General features: G+C 48.4%; 5 protein-coding genes across 7 annotated transcripts; 2 read left to right on the top strand and 3 right to left on the bottom strand.

Moving 5' to 3' along the window:
* Positions 1-1,080: 1,080 nt before the first annotated feature.
* LOC100842659 lies at positions 1,081-2,118 on the bottom strand. The gene has a single exon (XM_010238550.1). It carries the CDS (start codon positions 2,116-2,118, stop codon positions 1,081-1,083), a length of 1,038 nt encoding a protein of 345 aa, XP_010236852.1.
* A 2,264-nt stretch (positions 2,119-4,382) lies between these two features.
* On the top strand, positions 4,383-6,669 carry LOC100832651 (AT-hook motif nuclear-localized protein 25). The gene is made up of 2 exons (XM_003570177.4): positions 4,383-4,659; positions 4,962-6,669. Exon 2 carries the CDS (start codon positions 5,077-5,079, stop codon positions 6,088-6,090), a length of 1,014 nt encoding a protein of 337 aa, XP_003570225.1. The 5' UTR covers positions 4,383-4,659; positions 4,962-5,076; the 3' UTR covers positions 6,091-6,669.
* A 5,680-nt stretch (positions 6,670-12,349) lies between these two features.
* On the bottom strand, positions 12,350-15,144 carry LOC100832336 (thioredoxin reductase NTRB). Its single transcript, XM_003570176.4, has 2 exons — positions 14,133-15,144; positions 12,350-12,716 (listed from the first exon to the last, which is right to left on the bottom strand). The coding sequence occupies exons 1-2, from the start codon at positions 15,055-15,057 to the stop codon at positions 12,646-12,648; spliced, it is 996 nt and encodes a 331-aa protein (XP_003570224.1). The 5' UTR covers positions 15,058-15,144; the 3' UTR covers positions 12,350-12,645.
* A 1,726-nt stretch (positions 15,145-16,870) lies between these two features.
* Positions 16,871-18,192, bottom strand: LOC100842353. The gene has a single exon (XM_003572823.4). It carries the CDS (start codon positions 17,539-17,541, stop codon positions 17,095-17,097), a length of 447 nt encoding a protein of 148 aa, XP_003572871.1. The 5' UTR covers positions 17,542-18,192; the 3' UTR covers positions 16,871-17,094.
* Positions 18,193-20,044: 1,852 nt separating this feature from the next.
* On the top strand, positions 20,045-23,702 carry LOC106866483. Of its 3 annotated transcripts, none has more exons than XR_002965265.1 (5): positions 20,045-20,544; positions 20,720-20,807; positions 21,255-21,303; positions 22,736-22,907; positions 22,989-23,698. XR_002965265.1 is itself a non-coding variant. In XM_024461986.1 (4 exons), exons 1-4 carry the CDS (start codon positions 20,322-20,324, stop codon positions 22,833-22,835), a joined length of 327 nt encoding a protein of 108 aa, XP_024317754.1. In that variant the 5' UTR covers positions 20,045-20,321; the 3' UTR covers positions 22,836-23,702. The 3 variants fall into 3 exon arrangements, 1 of the variants encoding a protein (XP_024317754.1); XR_001406854.2 differs by having other exon boundaries at positions 21,255-21,326; positions 22,989-23,694; XM_024461986.1 differs by lacking the exon at positions 20,720-20,807 and having other exon boundaries at positions 20,045-20,332; positions 20,401-20,544; positions 21,255-21,326; positions 22,736-23,702.
* Positions 23,703-23,952: the final 250 nt, after the last annotated feature.

Here is a 23,952-nt window from a genome sequence, read left to right as displayed (position 1 = left end):
CGTGGCTTCTGCCCGCTCTTTCTTCCTCACCTCTCCCCCACGCGGCTCGCTGCTTCTTCTTCCTGTTTATCTCCGCCGCCTCTCTTCTCTTCTCTCTGCTTGAAGACAGACTCGGCTCGCTGCTTCTTCTTCTTCCTGCCTCGCTCTCCGCCGCCTCTCTCCCCTTCTCTTCCCCGGCTTGCAATCTCCCCGCTGCTGCTTCTTCCCACGGCTCGGCATCTCCCGCGTAGGTCGCCGGCGGCAGCCATGTCGTCATCTTCAAGTTCTCTCCCTGGATTAGAAGAGTGGACGGAGTCGGAGGCAGGATCGGACGCGAGCGGCGGGGTAGACGAGATTGACTATGATGCAGAGACAATAGACATGAACTCCACCGTGAATTCTGCTGCTCACACCGTCGACGGGGCCGGGGTAGACGATGAGGCAGAATCAGCGCCTCCGGTGGCTGCACACGCCGGCGACGGTAGGGTAGACGAGGCTGTTCCGGTTGCTGTGCTTGCTGTCAGCCAGGAGGCAGACGAGGCTGCTCCGGTTGCTGTGCTCACAGTCGTCCAGGAGGTAGACGAGGCTGCTCTGGATGCTGTGCTCGTCGTCGGCCAGGGGGAGACGAAGAGGCTCGGGATGCTGTGCTCCCTTGCATAGTGGGGGCAGACGACAGGGCTCTAGTGGCTACTGATGCCGGCGGCGTGGTGTCCATGGCTGCCCGTGCAACGGAGAAGGCGGGCTGCTGTGGCCAAGATGTTGATTCAGCATCAGCATTGCAGGCTGCCGAGAATCAGCTTGCTTCCAGGTAAAAAGAAATTAGGAATGTGAACTCTATTGCTATGAAACTATCTTGATTGAGCATCAACATGGCCAAGAATCAGCTTGCTTTCAGATTTTATGTTTCAATTATGCTGTCAAACTTTGTTCTGTGAAGTTGGATTACTTGTGGCAAATTGTTGATTTCTAGAGCACTTTGGAGTTTGAGTGGATTTATTAGAAAAACTGCGAACAAACGTAACTGAACAAAGAGTACAATGATGTTGAAAACAAAAGATAACTGCCCCATGGACAATGAGGTTTTCATGATTCCATTACAACTCACGCACCCGTGCGAAGATATGCTATGGCAGCATCAACAAACTCACGCTCACATGAATATACTACTGGGAGTGCACCTCTACGTTGCATTGCCTTTTTCTTCAAATGAGGCACGCTGTAGTGTATTGTTCCTTTCTGTCGTATGATCTCTCGCATGCATGATTGATGAGTAAGAAATATTCTGTTTGAGCGTTCGGCAGGATACTCAGCGAATGCTTCCTCGACTTTGGAAATCATTTCATCTACAGTAGTCGGCATCTTCTTTTGGAACAATGCTTGAATAGCTGCAAAATAGCCAAGATCAAGAACATTTGTATCCGGTGAATTCGTTGGCTGAAAAACTATCCTAATGTCCCAGCCACCTGATGTTGCAGCCTCATTGACCTCTTGGTCATCGATCCGAACATGCGTCTTCGCATTATCTTGCTGGATAAAAATGGTGCCATGACGATCTTCTTGCGGCCACTTCTCCTTGATAGCCGGAATTACTTTAGTTATAAGGAACTCGCGGCTTTTAGACTGATCCACTGGGCATGACTTGATCTCGAGTGTACCTTTCCCCCTTCTCTTGCTACTTCTCTGAGCAGGAACTAACTCAACAAAAGGCCAAACGCCAACCTTTCCATCAAAAATCATTTCACCCGCACTGTTGAATCTAGGTCTTGAGACAGCAGTGAGAAACATGAACTTCTCTATCCATCCCTTGTTCTTGCAATGCCGAATGGGAATGGGTTCATTAGGTCCCAAGTAGCATTTCAGTCTAGTCTTCGTACGATAGTACCACTTCTCATCGATGTGCACTACATTGAACGCTGGTTTGAATGTTGGATCATGTGGCAAACTAGCTGGCTCCAAGTTACTCAATGCGTAAGCCACACGTGCCTTCAAGTTGTCTTCCGTAAGTGTGGGCTTCATGTCGCTAGAGTGGCGCCGAAATTCACCCTCTTTCAGTCTCTTCCAAACAGTGGTCTTCGTCATGAACAATTTATCGGCCAGATCTCTCAACGTTGTCCGATCTTTAATCGGAATAGCCTCCATAGCTGCTGTATCGATGTGGATCTTCTTTCTACCGCATCTTTTCTTTCTCTTGTTAACCACAGCATGAATTCCTCCTCCCTTTCTGGCATTGTCCCATATGCGCGTAAGGCACCTAGGCGCCACACCTGTGTTACGCGATACAGTTTTGGTGACTCCATGTTTCAGGTTGCGACGTCCTCCATTCAAGGCTAGCATCATGCCATACAAGGCACGTTTCTCATCGTCATCATAATGTTCTCTTATCCTACCAATTTGATCTGTTAAAAGAATTAAGCAGTGTGTTAGTGGAGTAAAAAAATTGAATATGTACATTCAAATGAACTCAAGTTTACTGATTTGATGGCTGAGAATTAATGAAATAAACATGAATGTGTGCACATATAGTATTGAGAGTCATAATCCAACGAGTAGCACATTATAGCTAAAATACTGATGTGTATACGATCAAATTTAGCTAAAATTTGCATGGATGCAGTAACATACTTAGATCCAGTCCGGTTGGCCCGGTTGCCCCCAAATCTCCTGCATGAAAAATCACGCATGTAACTCGAATAATCATGTAGTCAATCTACTGAAACAAATCACCAATTCATCTACTCGAAATATACTAATGGGAGAATTGGGTAAACTCACTCTGATCCGACGACGGGGCGCCGCCAGCTGCTGTGGACGACGGGGCGCGGCTTAAGCTTGCTGCTCTCGACGACGTGGAGCCGCCGGCTGTGCCGTGGCCGTGGCCACGTCCACGTCCAACGCTAACCCCTCCAGCTAGGCCGAGCCGTCGCTGCTGAGACTCTAAGGAGCCGTCGCGACCGCGACCGCGACCTCGACCGCCCTCGACGTCTATGCCCCGACCTCCACCATGTTGCCGGCGCTGAGCAGGCGCTCGAGACACGCCGCGACCGCGACCTTGACCGCCCTCGACGTCGATCCCCCGACCTCCACCGTGTTGCCGGCGCTGACCAGGCGTTCGAGACACGGTGCGACCGCGGCCAGCGCCGGGGTCGGCATTGCCCCTACCCATACCGCCCTCACGGTGACTGCGGCCTGCAAGACCGAGATGGCCGCGTCCCATAGCTGCACCAAGGATGACGCCACTGCCCTCCTCAACGTCGCCATGGCCAGCACCTCTCACTACAGAGAGTTCATCTGATTCCGATGGAAGATTTAAATCGAATGGTCTCATCGAGCAGAATTGGCAGGAGAGGAAGAATAGAGAAAGCTTGCAAGATTACAGGGATTGCCGGACTGCTTTTATAGGCAATTTGAATTGTTTCTAAACTGGCACGGACAGCGCGCGAAGCAAATTGCCGAAAATATGGTGCCCATATCACTTGCCGAAAATATGGCGCGATCAAATCGAATTTCCTTCAAAATTTCGCGTCCAAATCTGCTCGGCTTCGGCCACGATCCGCGTGACATATCAATCTACGGCCAAGATATGTTGCATGCGCGAAAACATGGAAACAACGGCAGTGATTAGCAATCGGTGGAGTAGTTGCCTAAAACAACGCCGAGTAGTCAAGGAAAAAGATCCGGAGCAGTTACTGAAGCGAGAAACGAGGAGGAGGCATTCCTTTCTCTCCCGATCGTCCCCTTGATCTCCGCACTACCTTGGTTAACGGGAATTTGCAAATCGGCCTAACAAACCCGGACGGAGGGAGTAGTAATTTTACGTGTCACCGATGGACCCCTCACCAGGAAATGCATACCGTACTCCTTTCCGTAACATTCGTGTGGGGGCATAGATAACTGATGATACTACCATGACGAGTCAAAACAAAGTAACTACTCGTACTGAAAATTTCATTTTAAATCGAGCAGGTGGATGCAGCGCGTTGTCGTCTCTTTGCTCTGCTAGCTTGGATCACCGGCACAGTAAACCGGCCTTTATCTAGCATCGTTCTCTCTCTTTTCATCGACAAAAACCTTCATCTAGCCTTGTCTGCCTACTGTCCCGTACTACTACTACTGATCGAGGCGCCTCTCCTGCACTGCATGCTCCGCCTACGAGACGGGCGCCGCGCGGCACCTACGTGTCCGCCTGCGCGCGCTCTCGGCGCACAGGCCCGGCCCGGCCCAGCCCCGCCGGTTCAACTAACACGACAAACGAGTCCACGCCTGCCTCCGTCCGCGCGCGCGTCGCTTTGGGATCGCGCGGGGTGCCACTCCAGCTTCCGTCCCCTGGCCGATGGAGTAAAACCGGAGTTGGTGGGGATTATTGGAATCGGAAGACTGAATTAAGCGTACATAGACAGACGATAGCGAGAGAGTACTCCAGGCCAGATAGAGAGAGGCGTCCCGACCTTATCAGCAGCGCCATCCCATCCCTCGTCGTCCCCCTCCCATCTCCTCTCCTCTCCTCTCCACGCCCACGCACGTCCAGCCTCTTCTGGATCCCCGTCCATACTTCTCTCGGTAGCTAGCTCGGTGCCGCGGGTCACGGGGCCAGGTTTCGATCTTGGGCGCGAGAGCAGGCGTCGGTGAAGGGAGAGGCTTCTGCTGCAAAGCGCCGGCCGGATCGAGAAGCTTGCGCTCGAGGTAAGGAACAAGCAGCTAGAGCTAGTAGCTGAAGTGAGCTTTACCCGGCTAGCGAGCTAGCTAGTGCATCATTGCTAGTGCCTAGAGCCAGCGCGCGTGCTGTGCCCAGAGCTTCCTTTACTCGTCAAGATCACGCCGGCCGCCGCGCACGCAGGAAGCTAGCTACAAAAAGCTCCGAACCATCTCCCATTCGCTCGCTAGCTGTTTGGCTTCGGTTTCCTAGCTAGTTAGTTGTGTGCTCCAGCTCCACCGTGGGCATGCAAATTGGTGGGAAAGCTGCTTTTTAATCTGTGTGTGTCCAGGCTGCAGGCGTGGCGGCGGCGGCGGCTGATCGAAGAGACCAAGTGAGGGGAGGGCGACCGATCGACGGAGAAGCTGGCGGCCGGCAAGTGGTGGGAGCGGCCAGATGACGCGGCCATGGCCGGGATGGACCCGGGGCCGGGCGGCGGCAGCCCCGGCGGCGCCAGCAGCTCGCGCTACTTCCACCACCTGCTCCGCCCGCAGCAGCAGCAGCAGCAGCCATCCCCGCTGTCGCCCACCTCCCACGTCAAGATGGAGCACTCCAAGCTGACCTCCCCCGACAACAACAACAGCCCGGCCGGAGGCGATGCCGCGGCCGACGCCGGCGGCGGGAGCGGTGACCAGCCGTCCTCGTCGGCCATGGCCCCGGACGGCAGCGGCGGGTCGGGCGGGCCGACGCGGCGCCCGCGGGGCCGGCCCGCGGGGTCCAAGAACAAGCCCAAGCCACCTATCATCGTGACCCGCGACAGCCCCAACGCGCTCCACTCGCACGTCCTCGAGGTCGCCGCGGGTGCCGACATCGTCGACTGCGTCGCCGAGTACGCGCGCCGCCGGGGCCGCGGCGTCTGCGTGCTCAGCGGCGGGGGCGCCGTCGTCAACGTGGCGCTCCGTCAGCCCGGCGCCTCCCCGCCTGGCAGCGTGGTGGCCACGCTCCGTGGCCGGTTCGAGATCCTGTCGCTCACCGGCACGGTGCTCCCGCCGCCGGCCCCGCCGGGCGCCAGCGGGCTCACCGTGTTCCTCTCCGGCGGGCAGGGCCAGGTCATCGGCGGGAGCGTGGTGGGGTCCCTCGTGGCCGCGGGCCCCGTCGTCCTCATGGCGGCTTCCTTCGCCAACGCCGTCTACGAGCGGCTCCCGCTGGAAGGGGAAGAGGAGGATCAGGCGGCTGCCGCTGCCGCTGCCGCGGCGGCTGGAGCGGAAGCGCAGCAGGATCAGGTGGCGCAGTCCGCGGGGCCGCACGGGCAGCAGCCGGCGGCGTCGCAGTCTTCTGGGGTGACCGGAGGCGATGCCGCCGGCGGCATGTCGCTGTACAACCTTGCTGGGAATGTGGGGAACTACCAGCTTCCCGGGGACAACTTCGGCGGCTGGGGCGGCGGCGGCGGCGGAGCAGGAGGAGTCAGGCCACCGTTCTGATCCATGTCTTTAATTTGCAGTGCAATGCACGGTTTCCACACTCATCAGATGATGAGGAAGGCGTCACAAATTAAGTTCCAAAATGGCGGAGATTCGAAGCTTTTGCCATCCCAATACTGAGAGCTGTGTAGGATTACGGAGCTTAACTGCAACATGCATGCTGGATTTTTCATTGGATTATTGACCTTTCGATCTTGGTTCTATATGCACGTCGTATGCGTCATGCATGCATGCGTCGCAAAGATTTGGTATACGGGAGGAAGATTTATTGGAGATCATGAGATTATAATATGTTGAGGAAGCTAGCTGATCATCATTATTAAAGGGACAAGAATTGAAGCACGGTTTGGTGGAGATGAAGATGAATTCATGCAAGATCAAATTCGCAATAAGCTGAAGGTCAGTGAGATGATCCAATGTTTTCTGTTTCTGGCAACAGCAAATCCTTTTCTTTTCCTTTTGCCTCTTGTTCATTTCCATTTGTAATGTTCCTATTTTATTCTGGCTGTATCGTGCTGTCGAATGATGTTTCTTGAAAAACTTTTTGCTGCCAATCTTTCACATGCATGGCTGCATGTACCTGTGTGCAATGCAACACCACAAATCCAAAATCCTAGCACGAGTCCATGGATGATGGGGACTTTGAAAGCTTCCCGTGCATTGGTACTGTAGTGCGTGATAATCCTACACGGTCACAACCATCGAATTGATGGTGCTCTCAACCTGGTCAAAATTTCCAGCCCTAGCTGGGTCTAAAGCATGTGTTTGGAACACTGTGTTTTTAATGTAAGAAAGCAACTGGATAGCCTGTCTACGCCATGGATCAACAGCTCTTTCCCCTATGAAGAGCCACATGATGGTACGGTGCATTGGAAGAGCCACAGTTTTGGCTGCAGATAGGAGATGCTAGCTCAGAGGCCGGGCCTGATGATACTCACCAAAAGGAAAAAGGCCTTCTGCCTCTCTATAGCTATTTGTTTCACCTGCACTACTCTTAAATGCATGGCCTCTGCAGCTTCAGCCTGACACTACTCCAGTGCTCAGTATTTGGCCGTTCATTGTTTAGAGTTATGTGCGTGTGATTATATGTAGAGTCACAGAAGGCTACGGCTATATAGCTTGTGGCAGCGAGACAGTGATACTACTGTATCGACCATTTAATGAGTCTGCAGTAGGAGCCTAGGAGGGGAAAGGGGGACATTGCAGAGCATAAGATGCCAAAGCCCGAAATTGGCACTGCGAGATTCTCACCTTCTGCTGTTGTACCGCGTCCTTGCGAATCCTCCCAAGTACAGTTCTGGTAAAAGTAGCTCTGCTTGCTTCAGACCGGCGGCCCGTAAATGGGAAAAAGGAGGTGGAAGCTTTCGCTTTTGCACAATTTCTGGGGAAGGGCAGCGATGGCATTGTTGGCTTTGGAACTTGCTCTGAGCTTTTGTCCTTGAAGACGGAGATGCCAAGCCATCGCCTGTTCACCTTGTTTGGTCAAGTCTTTCTCTCTCCCTCTGCCTTCAAATAAAAGTTCTCTCGCGTGTTTTCTCGTGGAGACATGGGTGGGTATCATGCATGCCCACTTGTCTGCTACGCTGACATTGCATTCGAAACAAGGTAATGACTGTTGGCGTTCTTCATGCATGTTTTTGTTATGCTCAGTTGAACTGTGCGAGTAAACCAGAATCAAATCTTGAGTGCTGGTTCAATATGTACAGAGAAAAATGAATAGAAACGCAGGTTTGCTTGGTCTGTCGTCTTATCCCAGTTTTGCTTTTCTTTTTGCAACTCTTATCCCAGTTTTACTGAACTGTGCTGCAACTTCTCACGTCTTGCATGGAAACTGTATTACCTTTAAGCTGTACTATCTTGTCTAAGCCCTCCAATGACTGTTGACAAGTTCCCTTTCCCAACTGGATCGCCGTAAAATTTTGATAGGTTGCTAAGGCCGGTCACAGTGGGAAGTAACTTAGTACTAACATGTACATGTTACTAGTCCAAGTTATTATTCTCTTCATTTCACAATATAACGTCTATAATTTTTTTTCATTTGTTTCATAATACATCTCATTTTTCTCTTGATATCCGCAACCGACCAATAACTACTCACATCCATTTATTATTAACCCACTATGAGTGTTCAGACACCAAAAACAAGATCTGCCTTGATCCAAGTGCACAAATCTATACGAGATGTATTTTGGAATAGAGGAAGTACCTCCATAGTGGGTAATAACATATATGTGGTGTCATGTATTGTGTCATTTATTAGGTTGTAGATTCATCTTGTTTTGGTTTGTGTGATGTTATGATAACATATCTAGTTACCACAAACCTCTCTCCTCGTTAATAACATGACACATCATCAAAATTGCTTAGTTGGCACTTTAGTTACCACATTTGTTGCTCCCACTGTGACTAGTCTAAGGCAAAACCAAATTCTCCACTTTTGTATAATTTGGCCTGCTCTAATAGCTGCAGAGGGTAATTTTTTTAGTTGTTTTAACAGTTGGCTATGTACTCAAATCTTGTTTTTTCAACCTTGCATAGCGTCAGAACGATACTGGTTATAGCAATATGGAACTAATTTGCTGCTGTGATTTATATGGGCAAGAACAGAAATTAAACATGAAATATCAATACGGTTTTACAATGTTGGTTAATTAAGCGCTTATATAAGGCTTAGTTTGGGATCCATACTTGGTTATACTTATTCTATGTACTGACATGCAAAATTAGCTGTGCGGAATGGCCATGCATGTTTGGCAAAATAGACTTTATAATCCAAATCTTAAATAGAAACTCATAGGGATCATCTCTTCATTTTTCTTCCTCTTTTGGTGCGGCTTTAGACTACTCATTTTACTAGACCCTAACCAATCAGCAAACTAAATATGTTAGAATTGTCCGATCAAACAAGATTTACCTTTATTCACTCCGATAACCGCAGACTGAATCTACTCTATATGTATGGACGATAGTGACCTCGTATATTTTTACTTGAGAGAATGATACCATTTGTTGAAAGAAAATAATGCAAATGATGAAAGCGCCACCAGACTATATCCATGCGTGTGAAATAAGAGTGAATTTAATTTTTTACCCCCTACTAACATAAAGCCCTCCCGCTTATTCCATTTATTGAAATTTGTGCCAGATTTTACTCATTTAGCGAAACTTTGCGCTGGGTGTCCCTGCATTTAGTGAAACTCTAGCATATAGGAAATTGTTAGGCTCACGACAAGCACAGAGATACCAGGCCATTTTGTGCGAGGACTAGAATCCTCCAAAATTCCTTTGAAATCTTTTGAATCAAAGAGGCCTCAAGTTTCATGCCATCTTGAATAGTATTACAGTATCCAAATGCATTTGATTGTGAACGGAAAAAAACGTATGTAGGTTTCTTTCCAAGAGATTGGAGTGGGTGAAAATTTTATATGAAATCTAATGCAAATGAATCAAAAAGAAATTTTTCTATGATTTGCAATCCCATGACTAAAAAAATACACGTACGAAAATTTCCAGAGGATTAAAAACCTCAAAAATCCATTTGAAATCTTCTGAATCAATGAGGCCAGGAAATCAAAGAGGTAAATTAAACTTGCTGTGCAGGGAAAAAAAATCCTCTAGAAGTCAAAGAGGTCCCTACATTTCCCCAGTTCCTGCGTTTTGATTTTTTTTTGAACTGATCTTTCGCAATATAATTTACCAAAGATAATGTGTATACCGTGCATGTATTTATAACTTCCTCGCTTCGTTGTTTCACCAGTGCCAGATTCTTTTCGGTCATTCATTGTATATTCACGTACGTGATGTTCATGGGAATTGCTGGTGGTTCTCAATGAGGCCATGTTGTTGGAACATACTGTCTAACATAACAATATGCAAGCGATCTTGTAAAAAACCGTATATGTACGCTCTCGTTGCAAGGATTATTTCGTGAGGCTTGTCGGGTGTCTAACAGTGGCGTAGCTAGGGGGTTGCCTGGTGGTCCATGGACCACCCTGAGATTTTCCAATCCTTTATATAACATAGTTAAAAAAAATCAAAACATCAAAATAATTAAATTTGTATGAATATTCTCACTATTGGGCCATCCTGAAAATTTTAGCTGGCCGGCGTCTAATGCAGTATTCTCAAGATGAATGCACGTATGTCGATGCCAAATAAGTGCATAACTGAATTATCTGGTTCCAAATCTTAGATGAACAGTACGTTCCGCAGAACCTAGGAGTAGTCCCCGGCTACCCAGACGGATGATAAGGAAACTGACCTTCCGTCGAACTGCTAGCTCTAGCCGGAGAATCTTGCTACGCATATGTCGCGCGGCCGCGTCCGGGATAGCTCCCCCGGTGGAGGACGGAAGGAGCCGATGCCCGATCGAGTGCTCAGCGGTGGGAGCGTCGGCCTACGCGAACGAACGGTAGATTCTATGGGCTTGTCGCCTTGTCGGTGCGGAGGCCAGCTTGAGGGGTCTGGAATTTGCTGGGCCGAAATTTTTCGTGGGATGACCGGGAGTCAAGTGGACTGACTGTGATAATGGGACAAAAAGCTATTGCGGCCCAGTAGTTCGTTCTCGGGTTCTGGAAAAACTTCCACTATATCTATTTATACCTGTACATATCTAAAAAATACAGACCGTTTTCTTCGCCACACGGTTTCGTCGTCTGTCAAACCCCCCGCGCCTGCTGCCTCGCTGGGGCGCTCGAGGCCTCCCTGCCCCTCTGCGGTCCCTCCACCCCCCCTACCCCCACCCTCACCCCGATTCCTCTGCTCTCTTCCCTCTCACCTCTCCACAGCCCGCCACCCGACCCCGCCGCCGGTTGCTCACCTTCTCCGACCGCAAGCTTCCATCCGCCCGCGGCAGGCTGCTCCCGTCGTTGTGCCGCCGCATCCCCCGGCCCTCCCTCTCCTTCTCCCTCTACTCTACTGGATCTTCACTGCTTGTGACTCGCTGCCACAGTAAGAGACAGGGGCGACGATGTGACCGAGCTCGCCGGACACCTGGAGACGGCGAACCTCCTCTGCGGAGGTGGATGGGTCGCGGGAGGAATGGAGGGCCGCGTCAGCCTGGGCCCGCTGCTCCTCCTTCGTGGGGGCGGCGGCGTCTCTGCTGCCGCGGACGGCAGCGGAGAAGCGGAGGCCCCCGCCAGGCGGTGTGCGAGCACAGATCTCGGGTGGTCAAGGGCGAGCGCGTCGGCACTGGAGCATATCAACGGAATTGACAAAATCTCGCGGCTTCGAGTTCTGGGTGATGTATCTAGATCATGCAGGACACATGCATTGTTTATCCTTTTCAGATATCAGCACGTTATCCAACTGTGGCTGATGAACCTTCGAGGATTTCCTGCGGCCAATGATGGGAAGCCGATGGACAGAGTGCTGTGCATCATGCAATTTTGTGTTATCTTCTTCCCTGCTGCAATGTTGCTCTTCTTTGCAGTCCAGGGTGATTCTATGAAATTACAGGCTATTTGTACGCTTGGGTTGTTAGTGTTCTATAAGTTACTTCCATCTGGAAGTGATTGTTTCCAGCCATCCTTGTTAGAAGGGATGCAGACAGTTAATAACTCTGTAGATGGTCCAACGGATTATGAAGTTTTTTCAGAACTTGATCTGGATTGGAACCTTTATCAATCCTGAAGAAAAAACTCAAGGTCAATACACACTTGTTTGTAATCATGCCTTATAATCAGAGTGAAATTTTAAGACGACTGAGTAGTGCAATTTTGTTTTTGTTTTTCTGGTTGTGAGTACAAAATAGTCTATTTTGTTATCCCGTTGCAACGCACGGGTATTTCGGCTAGTTTTCGAAAAAAGAGAGGAAAAACTTCAACTCCGTTCCTTCGTGGCTGAAGAACTTCCCTCCGCTGTTTGTCTAAAATGCTCCAAGGCTCCAATTCTTGCAAAAAATTCCACCACCCGGATTGTGGAATCTTTGTTTGCCCAGACGGTGGAAGTGATTCAGGCGGTGGTGCCGCCGAGAGTTCAAGCGCAAGGAAAATCTGGAGAACTAGAAGAACAACCCCAAACGGCCTAACAAGTAACCTCAGTAGTTGGCCGGCATTCAGAGGCTATTTTAACCACTTTATGTGGTGCTGAATGGTCTCCAACTTTCAGCTTGGGTGCCCTGGTTACTGACAATGTTCATATACTTTTTTCAAAACAGAGTGACAGTGTTTGTGTTGGCTTCATTTTAGTAAAATAAAACTGGGCCGAATCAGCCCTTTGTTTCTGAACAATAGCGCCGTGAACCAAGAGAGTCCAGACATCACAGGAGATTTTTTCAGAGTATGTTTAATCAGTGCTCCAAACAGTAGAAATACAATAACGCAGTCATATCTCATAATAATATGAATTCATCAATGAAAAATACAAATCGCAACACAGGAATGTTAGTTGATCTGGGACCTAGTTGCAAAGAATAACATGGTGCTGATGAGCAGCATAAGAAATCCACAGAAGCAATCAGGAGTCTCGAGATAAACCCACGGCATCAAAAGTTCAGAGTGCGGCTTTCAGCGCCAGCATCCGACTTTCTGAAGGGCTGTTTGCTTCACCAAGGAGTCAATCGGACTTGCCTTCCTGTGCACCTACCTCCTGCAGATAGTGCTCCGCGTCCAAAGCAGCCATGCACCCTGTATATAATACTGAGTTAGGAGTTTGCCACAGAAATCATATGCTCAGCAGGAGCCACTAGGGGATAAGACCAATTCAAATGATTATATTGCAACGATGACTGAATGTCAAATCACTCATCTGCAACTAATAACAAGAGGAAAAGAGTTCAGCTTATATAATCATGTTAACATTGATCAACCAAGATGAGATTTTGGGTGAAAGTGTAACACCAACTCTAGTTAGACAAGTAGAGGTGCAACGTGAGGACCCTCAGGGTACCCTTTGACCCTCCTTAGTTCAAACAAATGAACTAGTTTTTCAAAAAGTTGTGTCATTTTAAAACTTTAGTTCATTTTGGTTGAACTAAGGAGGGTCAAAGGGTACCCTGAGGGTCACAAAGTTGCAGCTCTATTAAGACAAGGAACACTGTGTGGTGTGCATGTAAATGCATTTCAGAATAACGATATGTTGGTCTTCTGCCACCATTGAAAGTGACAAATACAATAACACAGAAACTCAGGTGACAGTCCAATATTTCGCACAAGAGTGACATCTATGAATTTTTTTTCTGAGAATTTTCTGCCTATGGTTCTATGAATATTATTCGTCACACACTACGAGCAAGCTTAGTTACATCAGAAACCTTAGGATAGATGTACTTCTACGCATGGTGCGGGTCCTGACTAATACTTTGGGAACATAAGCTTACTAGGTGTATTAACACAATATTGTTAATTTAACTGCTTCAGTGCCACTACCATGATATCAACATAATAGTCCCCAGTTGCTTTTAAAGTGAGTCATAAGACTATAGCACCAAAAAGAGGTCTTCAGTATTTAGGGTGGCCCCTTTGTTCTCACGATTAAGTTTGAGGCAACTGGAACTCATTACATGAAAGCTTCGAAATAGCACAAAGGGGAAATTCCACCCAATTCAACAATTCCTAGATCAGAATATCCGTCATAACTTTCATATTAAAGACAGTCTTAAACGTACTGAACTTAAGAGTTTAGAATCGTTAAGTGATTCCTCATACCCTTCCTTGTAAACAGTAAGGTGTCCCACATCTCAGCACTCAGCATGTTTGGGCACCAACAACCAAGAATGTCGCAGTTACTAGCACAGTTCTTAAATGCAGTGAACTCAATTTTTTCAAATGGTCAAACGTCACTTCCTATAGTCACTAGAAATTAAGACTAGCTGATGATACATTACTGAAGGTCTGCATTATATACCATACTCCAACTACATGGCCAAAATCAACATTAAGCTACTGAACAGACGAGTATTAGTTGTTTTTAGTGATATTCACACGAGCAAAGGTACAATTGGTCACGAAACATATGAAATACATACTTATTGATTACCATATGCATAAATGCTGATCCCTGCTAACATTTGAATAAGCAATCACATAGCAATATAGTACTACCTGATCCAGCAGCTGTAATCGCCTGACGATACTTCTTATCCTGCACATCCCCAGCAGCGAAGACCCCCTCCACACTGGTGTGTGTAGAGCCAGGCTTGGTGGCCACATACCCATCAGCATGGAGCCCAAGCTGCCCATTGAGAAACTTGGTCGCCGGCTCGTGTCCGATGGCAAAGAAGAGCCCAGACACCGGAAGATCGGAGATTTCACCAGTCACCAAGTTCTTGACCTTAACCCCAGCCAAGGGGCCGCCGCCTGCGCCGCCATAGGCCTCGACGACCTCAGAATCCCAGACGACTTGGATCTTGGGATTGGAGAGCGCCCGGGCCTGCATAATCTTGGAAGCACGGAAGGTGTTGCGACGGTGGATGATGTGCACTTTGGAACCGTACTTGGTAAGGAAATTCCCCTCCTCCATGGCGGAGTCGCCGCCGCCTATAACGGCGATGGGCTTGTTCCGGAAGATGGGGGCGGCGCCGTCACAGACGGCGCAGGCAGAGATGCCGCGGTTCCAGTAGGTGTCGGACCCGGGGAAATGGAGGCGGCGCGCGACGGCGCCCGTGGCAACGACGACAGCGTCAGCGAGGACGGTGGTGGAGTCAGAGACAACGCGGAAGGGGCGGGCGGAGAAGTCGACGGCGGTGACGGTCTCGGTTAGGATGTTGGTGCCGAAGCGCAGGGACTGGGCGCGGCAGCTTTCCATGAGGTCGGCGCCCATGATGCCTTGGGGAAAGCCCGGGAAGTTCTCGACGTCGGTGGTGGTGGTGAGCTGGCCCCCCGCGGCGATGTCGTTGGCCATCCAGCCCTCGAAGAGCACGGGCTTGAGCTCCGCGCGGGCCGCGTAGATGGCTGCCGTGTGCGCGGCCGGGCCGCTGCCGATGATGCAGACGCGCGTGCGGAGCGGCGCGGCGGCGGATCCGTCCATGGCTACTCTCCTTTCTTTGGCGGCGGCGCCGGAAGGGGTTTCTTGGTGGAGTCGGGACAGAAATTACTCTTGGCACCCGGTTGGCCACGATGAAATTTCTAGTTTTCTCATTTCTCACAGTGAGCCAACCGGCCAGTCAATGGTCACGTTGACACGCATACAGTGACGCCGGTTGTATTTTCTTCGTGCCCATCAATCGGTACCGGTCAACCGTCCACCAAGGTATCTTCCGGTTTTCAGGGTGCTATTTGGAATAGGGCGTGTTTATACTATCTGATACACCTGATTTTTTAGAAAATGTTGAAATTTTGATTCGTCGTTTAATATTTGGATGCCATCCTTATTTTTTCATCTCCCGTTCATTTTGAATCTTAAAGCACAACTTAAATTTGGGCTGAGCAATCAACTTATCTGCAACTAAAAAACAGACGACTTAGATATAGCAAACCCATTTGAAATATTGTACTCTGTTTCTCTTACCCATATTACTTGTCTCAAATTTGCCCAAATATGGATATATCTATGTTTAAAAGTGTCTAAAACATGTAATATTTCGACAAGTAATTCCAAATGTATAGGGAGTTTTTTTTTAAGGGAATTGGTGTTTAATTTACTTTTTTAGCCTCCAAATAGAAGGCGTGGATGGAGACCTGGAGACGGAAGGTCGTGCAACAAATTTGCCCTTCCTACAGATGTGATCCGAGTGGAGGATGATGTGATCCACGTACAGTTATTAGAGAAAGCAACACCGGCCTAGGAGATGTCAGAGAGAGAGAACACAGAGTTAGGCTCTGCTTGGTTCGTCGTATTTGGACCCAACGGTGTATTATACGGAGCCCACAAGTCTTCCGACGATTAGGGGTCAAGGGTTCTCAGGTGCAGGCAACACAAGCGAATTGGGGAAGATCTAATGGTGTAGATAATTAGATTGTTACTAAATCTCATTTTTGGATCAATTAAAAACACTTCTCATATACTCCGTACTATTGTTTTAGGACGGATAAGTTTTTTGAAAGGTTTTAGTGAACACCCAATCACCTTGAGTATCCAATACAGTTGTGACTAAAAATATATTCTTTCTGTCCCAAATTAAGCGACTTTTCTATTACATGTATCTAAAAGTTTTTTTAGACATAGCTACATTCATATGTGAACAAATTTGAATCACTTGATGTGAGACGGAAGAAGTAGTAACGCTAAATAAGGCTTTAGAGGTTTCCCGTGAATCGCAGTGGACGCCAGCAGCCAGCGTCTCGGTCTCACCCGTGTGCCGTGGAGAAACGTACCGCAAATGCCCTGGCCGGGATGATTTCTGCCTTACTGAACCTGAACAGGAGGACGCTGCTTTTCGTAGCTTAAGCTGCGTGAACCTGACTCTGCCTTGCCACACCCACTCGGCATTTGCTGACGATTTAAGAAAACAGCTGAGAAAAATCAGAACTGAACAGGTAGGAAGCGAAGATCTGTTTAGGCCAGGCTAGTTAATTATTCTGAGAATTGTTGGGAAACCACCTCATTACTCCGCACAAAAAGCAAACATCGGCAAACTAACTGATCAGAGTCCGACTTCACTCACTTTCAGCAAAAGATACGTGAGTAGTACGTACGTATATCTCCCCTTAAACACTTTGAGCAAATGCATCTTTGAAAAATCCATCGATACATTACGCCTGATCCGTCCTTTTCTATCAAAAATGAATGCCTCAGATGGTCAGACCTTAATCATGGTTCTGGACATTCGAAAAACCTTACGCCAAAAGTCTGCTATAGAACACGTAAAGAAACGGAAAAACGAGTACCGTGCTCCACCAAGTAACAAACACGCTCAAGAATTTCAACATACGGCAACTCAGATTTCACACCGTACTCAGTGTTAACACCAAATCCGTGTTTAATTACTACGTGTGCGTATCACTAGTTCACTAGGCTAAGTTTCACATCTCGGACATGTACAGAAATTTTGCAGCTATATAATAGTTCATCAGCTAGCTCAATTGTCCACGTATACGTTCAAAAACAGAGGAGGCGTCTAGCTAGCTAGCCGGCCAGCGTCCTTTTCCCGGCTGCGCCGATCGACCCCGCCGCCGCCGCTGCTGCGGTTGAGTAGTCTTCGACGGGGACGGAATTGCGCTTGATGAACTCGAGGCAGTCGGCGATGGCCTGCGCGTAGAAGGAGTTTGTCCGCATGAAGGACGCCGCTGCCCTCCTCGGCGCCCCCTTGCTGCTGTTCGCCGCCGGCGTTGGCGCCGTCGCCACGAGCTCTCTCGTGCTGCTGCTGCCGGTCCGCGCGCAGCGGCGGCCTAGCCTGGTCGCCAGCAGGCGCGCGCTGCGGCCCACGAGGCCCAGGAACGCCACGAGCTTGGCCCGCAGCCGGCGCACGGAGAACCGGTTGCTCCGGCCCGCGCAGAGCCGGAACCCCCTGGCCCGCCTCCGCCACCTCATCGCCCTGCCCAGCCTCTCGTAGCTCTCCGCCGGCGAACTCATCGGTCGATCCTTCTCCTTGGCGTGTGTCTTTGTTAGAGTACTTTGTTTCCTGCTGGCTTGTGCGTGCGAGCTAGATGTGTGTCGGATGATCGATGCTGATGCCGGTCAAGTGGAGCAGTGGGGTGGGTTATATATACGTGTGTCCCGGGCGATCGATCGTGGGCGAGGGAACAAGGCAGGAAGGTAGGTTTGGACCGGGACTTTTGTTTTAGCGAGAGTGACGCGGGATTCGATCGATCCCGGCCGGGACATGACAGGATTTGCTTTTCGATTTAATTATGTGGCTAATGCGATGGGATGCTGGGGGGAGAAGGCATTAACAGACAAGCAAAAAGCCAGGAGGGACTAATGATGTGTCCCGTGTAAAATGTGAAACGTACATGCAATGCCTTTGTGTCAGTCGCGTGCACACTGGTACTGCACAGTCAATATGCCCCGCCGCCCGTGCGTCTCCTTCCACGTAATTGGTTGGGTGATCGAACAAAGCCGCCCATGCACGTTCAGGCCAAACTCGCTGGCACCCGTGTGTCAGTCGTGTGGCTCTTGTACGTACCGGCCGGGAAGCATGCAAGCAGGAGCAAACTCCGTCGTCCATTGAATAGTACTGTAATACGTAGTGTGTTTGTTCGTGTGTTCATGACTTGGATGATCAGGAGTACTTTAACGAGCTAGATAAGAGTATAGTACTTACAGCTCGAGTTAACTATGGTCGTGCTGCCGGCCGGTGCCAGCGAGCTTGGCCTAAACATGCATGGTTGGCTAAGGGGATTTGTCATGAAATCGCCGGGCACACGGTATATTGTGCACGCGCATAGAAACAGGAGCGTGTTTTGTTCGCATCCGCGGTGCATGCTGCACCCCTGCGCCTCACCGTACGCCCAAGCCCCAGTTGCACGCAGACAGTTTGATTCGTTTGCCCCCCGAGGAGCCAGATCACTGTGCAGGTGATCGATGTGCGCGGATACGCTGGAGCGCTGCTGGTGTCCTTTGATTAAAGCAAGTGCAGGATTTCTGTCTCTGTGTGAATGATATAATGCTCCAGTCTTTAGCCAGCCAGCGCCCTCGTGCATATTCGATGATTCGATCTGCCCAGCGAATTTCTTCGCGTATAGGAAATCGGCTCAACGAATTTGGTCGCTTCCCCGCCACCCCGGTCCGTTCCAGACTTTTCGTTCTTCAAGCACTACACGGCAAAGATCCAGCCCTGAATTAAGTTTACGTTAACAAGTCGCCAAATCGCGGATGGGACTAGAGGTCAGAAGAGTGCCACGCTGCCACGTACGGGCGAGCAACCAGCCGACCTAGGCACCTAGCTAGCTCGCGCCATAGATCGACTCCATAGACCGGATCAACCGTCTCTCGCGCCGGAATCCCGATCGGCCGTTTGGCAGGCACGACCGCGCGAGAGCCCGGACTGGCCGGGGGTTGTGTTTTCCGGTGGCTCGCTCGGCCGCTTACCGACGACCGCACGGCGCGCCCCGGCCCGGCGTGTGAAGGGGACAACAGATCGACACGCTTTCACGGAGGCGTACGTGAAGCCAATTCGGGGGGACACGTGCGCGGTGGTGGTGTGGCGCCACGGTCGATTCGAGTTAATTGGCGACTCCTGATCTCTGGATTCCCGGGCAACTGGGCGAGCAAGCAAAGCACCACGTGTTTCTGCCGCCACGAGGGTGGTTTAATTAAGAAATGAAGCCCGGCCGGTTGTTTAATTATGACTTTTGGCCCGAGTTTTTCATGATGAGTACGTTTGACTCTCTCTCTCTCTCTGGATTTGTTATTGGAGCAGCGATGATGAGTTTGACTACGGGGATACTGGTTACATCGTGTTTTTTGCTTCGGAAATAAACAATGAGAAATGGGGGCGCGCGGACGCGATTGCAACCCCACTTAATTGGCTCATGATACTGGTGTACGCATTTCAACTCGACTGAAACAAAATGCAACGCTAATGATAATGGCGGTGGGTCGGCTGCTACCTAGTATAATAAAGAAGTGCTGCCGATTACAGTGAGTATTTTATTTTTCTTCCACACGGTGACATGCGATCCTACAATAATAGGCTGTCTACCGAACTTGCTTTCCTACGATATAACACATGTGTTACGGTATATTTATTTTTTAGAGGAACGTGTTACTGTATTCTTTAGAGGGTGTTCTTGTGTTGCTGTAGTTTGACTCTTTTTTTAGTGTAATTTTGCTTTGCATTGTAAAGAGGGATTGATTGTCTTTCCTTAATTTTTTTGCAAAGATGCGATGGGCTGGGCCCGCATAACGGAACTAACCAGGAGCAAAGCCCACCAATTGCCTAACTGATGCAGATCAAAACCCAAACACCACATAAGTCGGTCCAACAAAGCTTTAACACTTCCCCGCAACGCGCCAGCCCCGGTGAGCCCAGAAGGCCCAAACATAGCCAAATGTACGAAGCGGTGCTGGACCGGACGTTTGAAATTATATGAGAAGGTGCTGGCAGCCTGCTGCGCTCTGCAGTCTCCACCATTTGTTCGTCGCCTCGTCGCTCCGCCTCTCCCCTCCTTTTATCGATCAGGCATTGCACACACGCACTGCCCTGATTGCATCTGAATCTCCCTCCTGCTAGTAGCTTAATTGCTCTGGTTTGCTTCTACCATTGATCGCTCATCGCTGCCGATGTTGAAAGGTTCATGAACAGCCTGCCTGGCTGACTAGCCTGACTACTTGTTTTTTCACGCCGCTGAGTTGTTCGTCGTATTGCCTAACCGGGATGGCCTCCGCAAGGACCATGATCAGGGCACACGATGGAGACCAGGTTAATTCCTATCCTTCCTCTTGAATCAGCGTTTAATTTACATGTCCGGTTTCACTTTCTTCGGCCAGCCCCGACTCCCCGAGGTTTGCCCGAACGGCCGGACCGACATCAGAGGATGAATCTTGCGCAAGCATCTACAGTCTGAATGCATCCCTTAAGCAAGTTACTGGCACAGCACAGAAGCACACTGTCTATCGTACCCTGCATTTGAGGTTGGTCACGAGTCACAACTTTGACTCACGCCTTGTTGGTTGATTGGACCAAACTATTTGGACACGTCCATCTAACTATAAATTGACGTCAAATTTATAAAATTGACATGGCGTTTTTTTATGGTTGCTGCACCGAACCGTTTGCTTACTAGTTTTGTCTGCTATGAAACATAAGGTGGTAATCCAGTGCAAGATGGTGGAAATCCACTGGTTCGATAGGAGTCGATGATGGCTACGTTTTCTATTAAAGGGGACAGCATTAGGTAATGCACCCGCTAAAAGCTTTGGAACATGTATAATATACGAATACTTTTTTTTTCATGCTAGAACAGTGAGCACAGCTTGCATACGCCTGCACCTCTTACATCAGTGCAGCGTCACACTGTCATTACAGCATTCTCTGGTCACTAGGATAACTAAGTACCAACTAGCAAGCCTGTCCCTGTTCTCTTTTATGATCCGGGCAATCCGGCTCTTCCACAATTCTCATTTTATCAACTCAATGGCGAATGGACAGCTTCTTGGAAGTAAGTTTAAAAGCACGTGGCACGACTTTTCAACTGAAAACTGAAAGAGGTCCACAAACATATTGTAATGCCTAGTTGCATGTTTATCTTACGGAGTACGATATTTACTCCTGAATACTGATACAGTTGTGCCGACGATAATCCATATCCTGTTCTATGCTTTTCCCTCCTGCATTTACCCAGGTCACCAGCCAGTCTAAAGGAGCATCCAGTTGATGTATGTCCAGTGCATGTACGTCTTCAATTTATTGCTAGGTGAACCTTTCTTGGCAGATTTTGTTTTTCTTACTCGATAAACAAGTGTCCGGTATCGTTGCTGTGACTTTTTCTTGCAATAAAGTGGTAAACATATTTCACGGAGGTCGGATTTCTGGGAAAAAAGAATTAATGTGCTTTATAGGTAGAAGCCAAAAATACAATATGACTAAAACACCTGGTCAGCACGAGCAAAAAAGCACGAGGTCTAGTCAGTCACTTGTTGTGTAAATACCTCATCATTACTGGTAAGCCAAAATTCATTGTATGATTAACTGAATATGCCTTGTTGCTCAACTGGTTATCACAGTTGTTAATAGTTCATACAGAACTTCCCAGAAATATAAGGTGGACTCCAGGTGGAATATTTCTTCTGAGTCTGACTAGATAGGATGCTATTCCTTAGGATAAAACTTAAAAATGCAAGTTGTCCCTCATGAGTTTTTTTCTATGAAGAAGCGAAACTGTTTGGTGGCAAGTCATCGACGTATCAGAGTAGATAGGATGTTATTCCTTGCGATAAAACTTAAAAATGCAAATTGTCTCTACTTGGTATATGCGATTTCTTAATGAAGAAGTGATATTGCTTGATGGCAAGTCTTCCGTGCATCTACGTTAGTTAGACCTTAATTAGTATTCTCTCCGTTCCTAAATGTAAGATGTTCTAGTTTTGTCCTAAGTCAAACTTGTTAAAGTTTGAACAAGTTTATAGAAAATCTTATATTCCCTCCGACCGGTATTACTTGTCTCAAATTTGCCAAATATGGATGTATCTATGTGTAAAAAGCGTTTAGATACATGTAATATTTCAACAAGTAATTCCGGCCGGAGGGAGTAGAAAAATCCACCAATATCTACGATATCAAATAAGTATACGACGAAGATATATATATCATGACAGATTTCATAAACTAATTTAGATTTATAAATGTTGGTAGATTTTCTATAAACTTGGTCAAACTTTAACAAGTTCGAGTTAGGACTAAACTATAACATCTCACATTTTGGAACGGAGAGGTAGTATGTGCTACAATATGATATGGTTGCAAACTGAGATATATAAATGGTGATCAAAGGAAACCTGCTGCTTCGCATGCCTGCGTGTAATTCGGACCTACATTGGAAAAATGCCCTCCTGTTGACGGTGAACAATTAGTCATCCATATGTGTCAATTGGTTATCCGGATAGTGTGGAAGTTGTTTTGAGAAAAGAAATACAACACCAGATATATATAGTACGGAGTATTCTAGAGGGCCTCCTGCTGTTAATAAAAGAGGACCTAACTATAGGTATTTCAGGGTAATGGAATGAGTAAACCGATTTAAACCAACCTACGCAAGTCTGAGCTGTCACTGCATTATTATACACAGTTGATAGACATATAAATTGTTCAGTAGCTGTCTTGCAGATATGACATAGTAATTCCTGATAGAACCAGACGAATATTAGCGAACAAGACGCATCCTAAAGTTCCAGCTCATGCTTTTCACCACGCAAGGGTGACCTGAAATTGCATATGATTCCAAAAGAAGCATTTTAATTCCTCTCCTTTCAAATGGCCATTCTGTTTATGTTCCAAGGTGTGTGCTCAATAAACTTATCCAGCTGAAGTACATGTCTGCCTCAAATCGAAACCTAACTTTCTGAGCTAATCTTTTCAGCCACGTTGAGTAACAAACATGTACGGACAGTCCGTGACAATTCCTTCTACACTACTGCTGTCCCCAAGCTACAAGAACAACGACGTGAAAGCTCAGGAACAAGAAAAAAAATGATTGGCATCCGTCACGAGCTATACGTTGAATTTGCAATTTCTAATGTGGTTTGCTGACGCAGGTTTTGCCGGCCAAACCAACGAAAGGCACCGGATAAGAGTTGCGAGGAAGCGCTCGTGTCTGCAGGCTTCGCAGAAGGATCGGGCGAAGGAATTTTTGCCCAGTCCGTACAGCCTTTTCTCTATCTCCAGGCAATCCATCACATCGGAAATTCAGTACTCAGTCAGAAGCTACATTTCACAGTGTCAAAGAAAGAAGCTACCTTCATTTTATACATTTTACTTTTGCTACCTTTGGTCGAGTCATCCTATCTCATACATGACCGAGACCAAATGAGCACTACGAGTCCTCCTCTACTGCTCTACACGCGTATATCCGGGCACGTAATCTCGAAACACGTATTCCGTTGCTTGCTCGATCGTGCCATCACGAAGGCGCAGAACTCTGCTTTCGCTTTGAGACTGGGGAAGAAACAGAGATGGATGGGTTTGACCGCGGGGGTTGGAGGAAGGAAGGCGCAAGGCACGGAACGATGCATGGGGTTCAACGTTTGACCCGGGTGGGGATTAGAACGAGGATAAAGAACTAAGGGTCTAAGACCATCTGGTCCGCGCGCAAACAAAAACGTCGCTGGTGAAGCCACACCAGCACAGCATCTTAATCTAACCTGGACCGAATTCTTATTGCCAGGATAATAGCCACTGGCATGTCGGTTTCGTTCACAACTTTTTTTCCTGTGGAAGCTTCTGTTTTCGTGCGTGCTTTTACTCGTGTTTTGTTTGGTGGGTTTAGGGGTATTGTTTTTGTGTGTGTGTTTTATAGGGTTGGACATGTAAATTCTGATTGCAAT

The sequence above is a fragment of the Brachypodium distachyon genome, chromosome 3 (genome assembly GCF_000005505.3).
Source record: "Brachypodium distachyon strain Bd21 chromosome 3, Brachypodium_distachyon_v3.0, whole genome shotgun sequence".
Classification (NCBI taxonomy): Eukaryota; Viridiplantae; Streptophyta; class Magnoliopsida; order Poales; family Poaceae; genus Brachypodium; species Brachypodium distachyon.
Note: the sequence above shows the minus strand (reverse complement) of the source record. Positions and strands in the feature narration are given on the sequence as shown.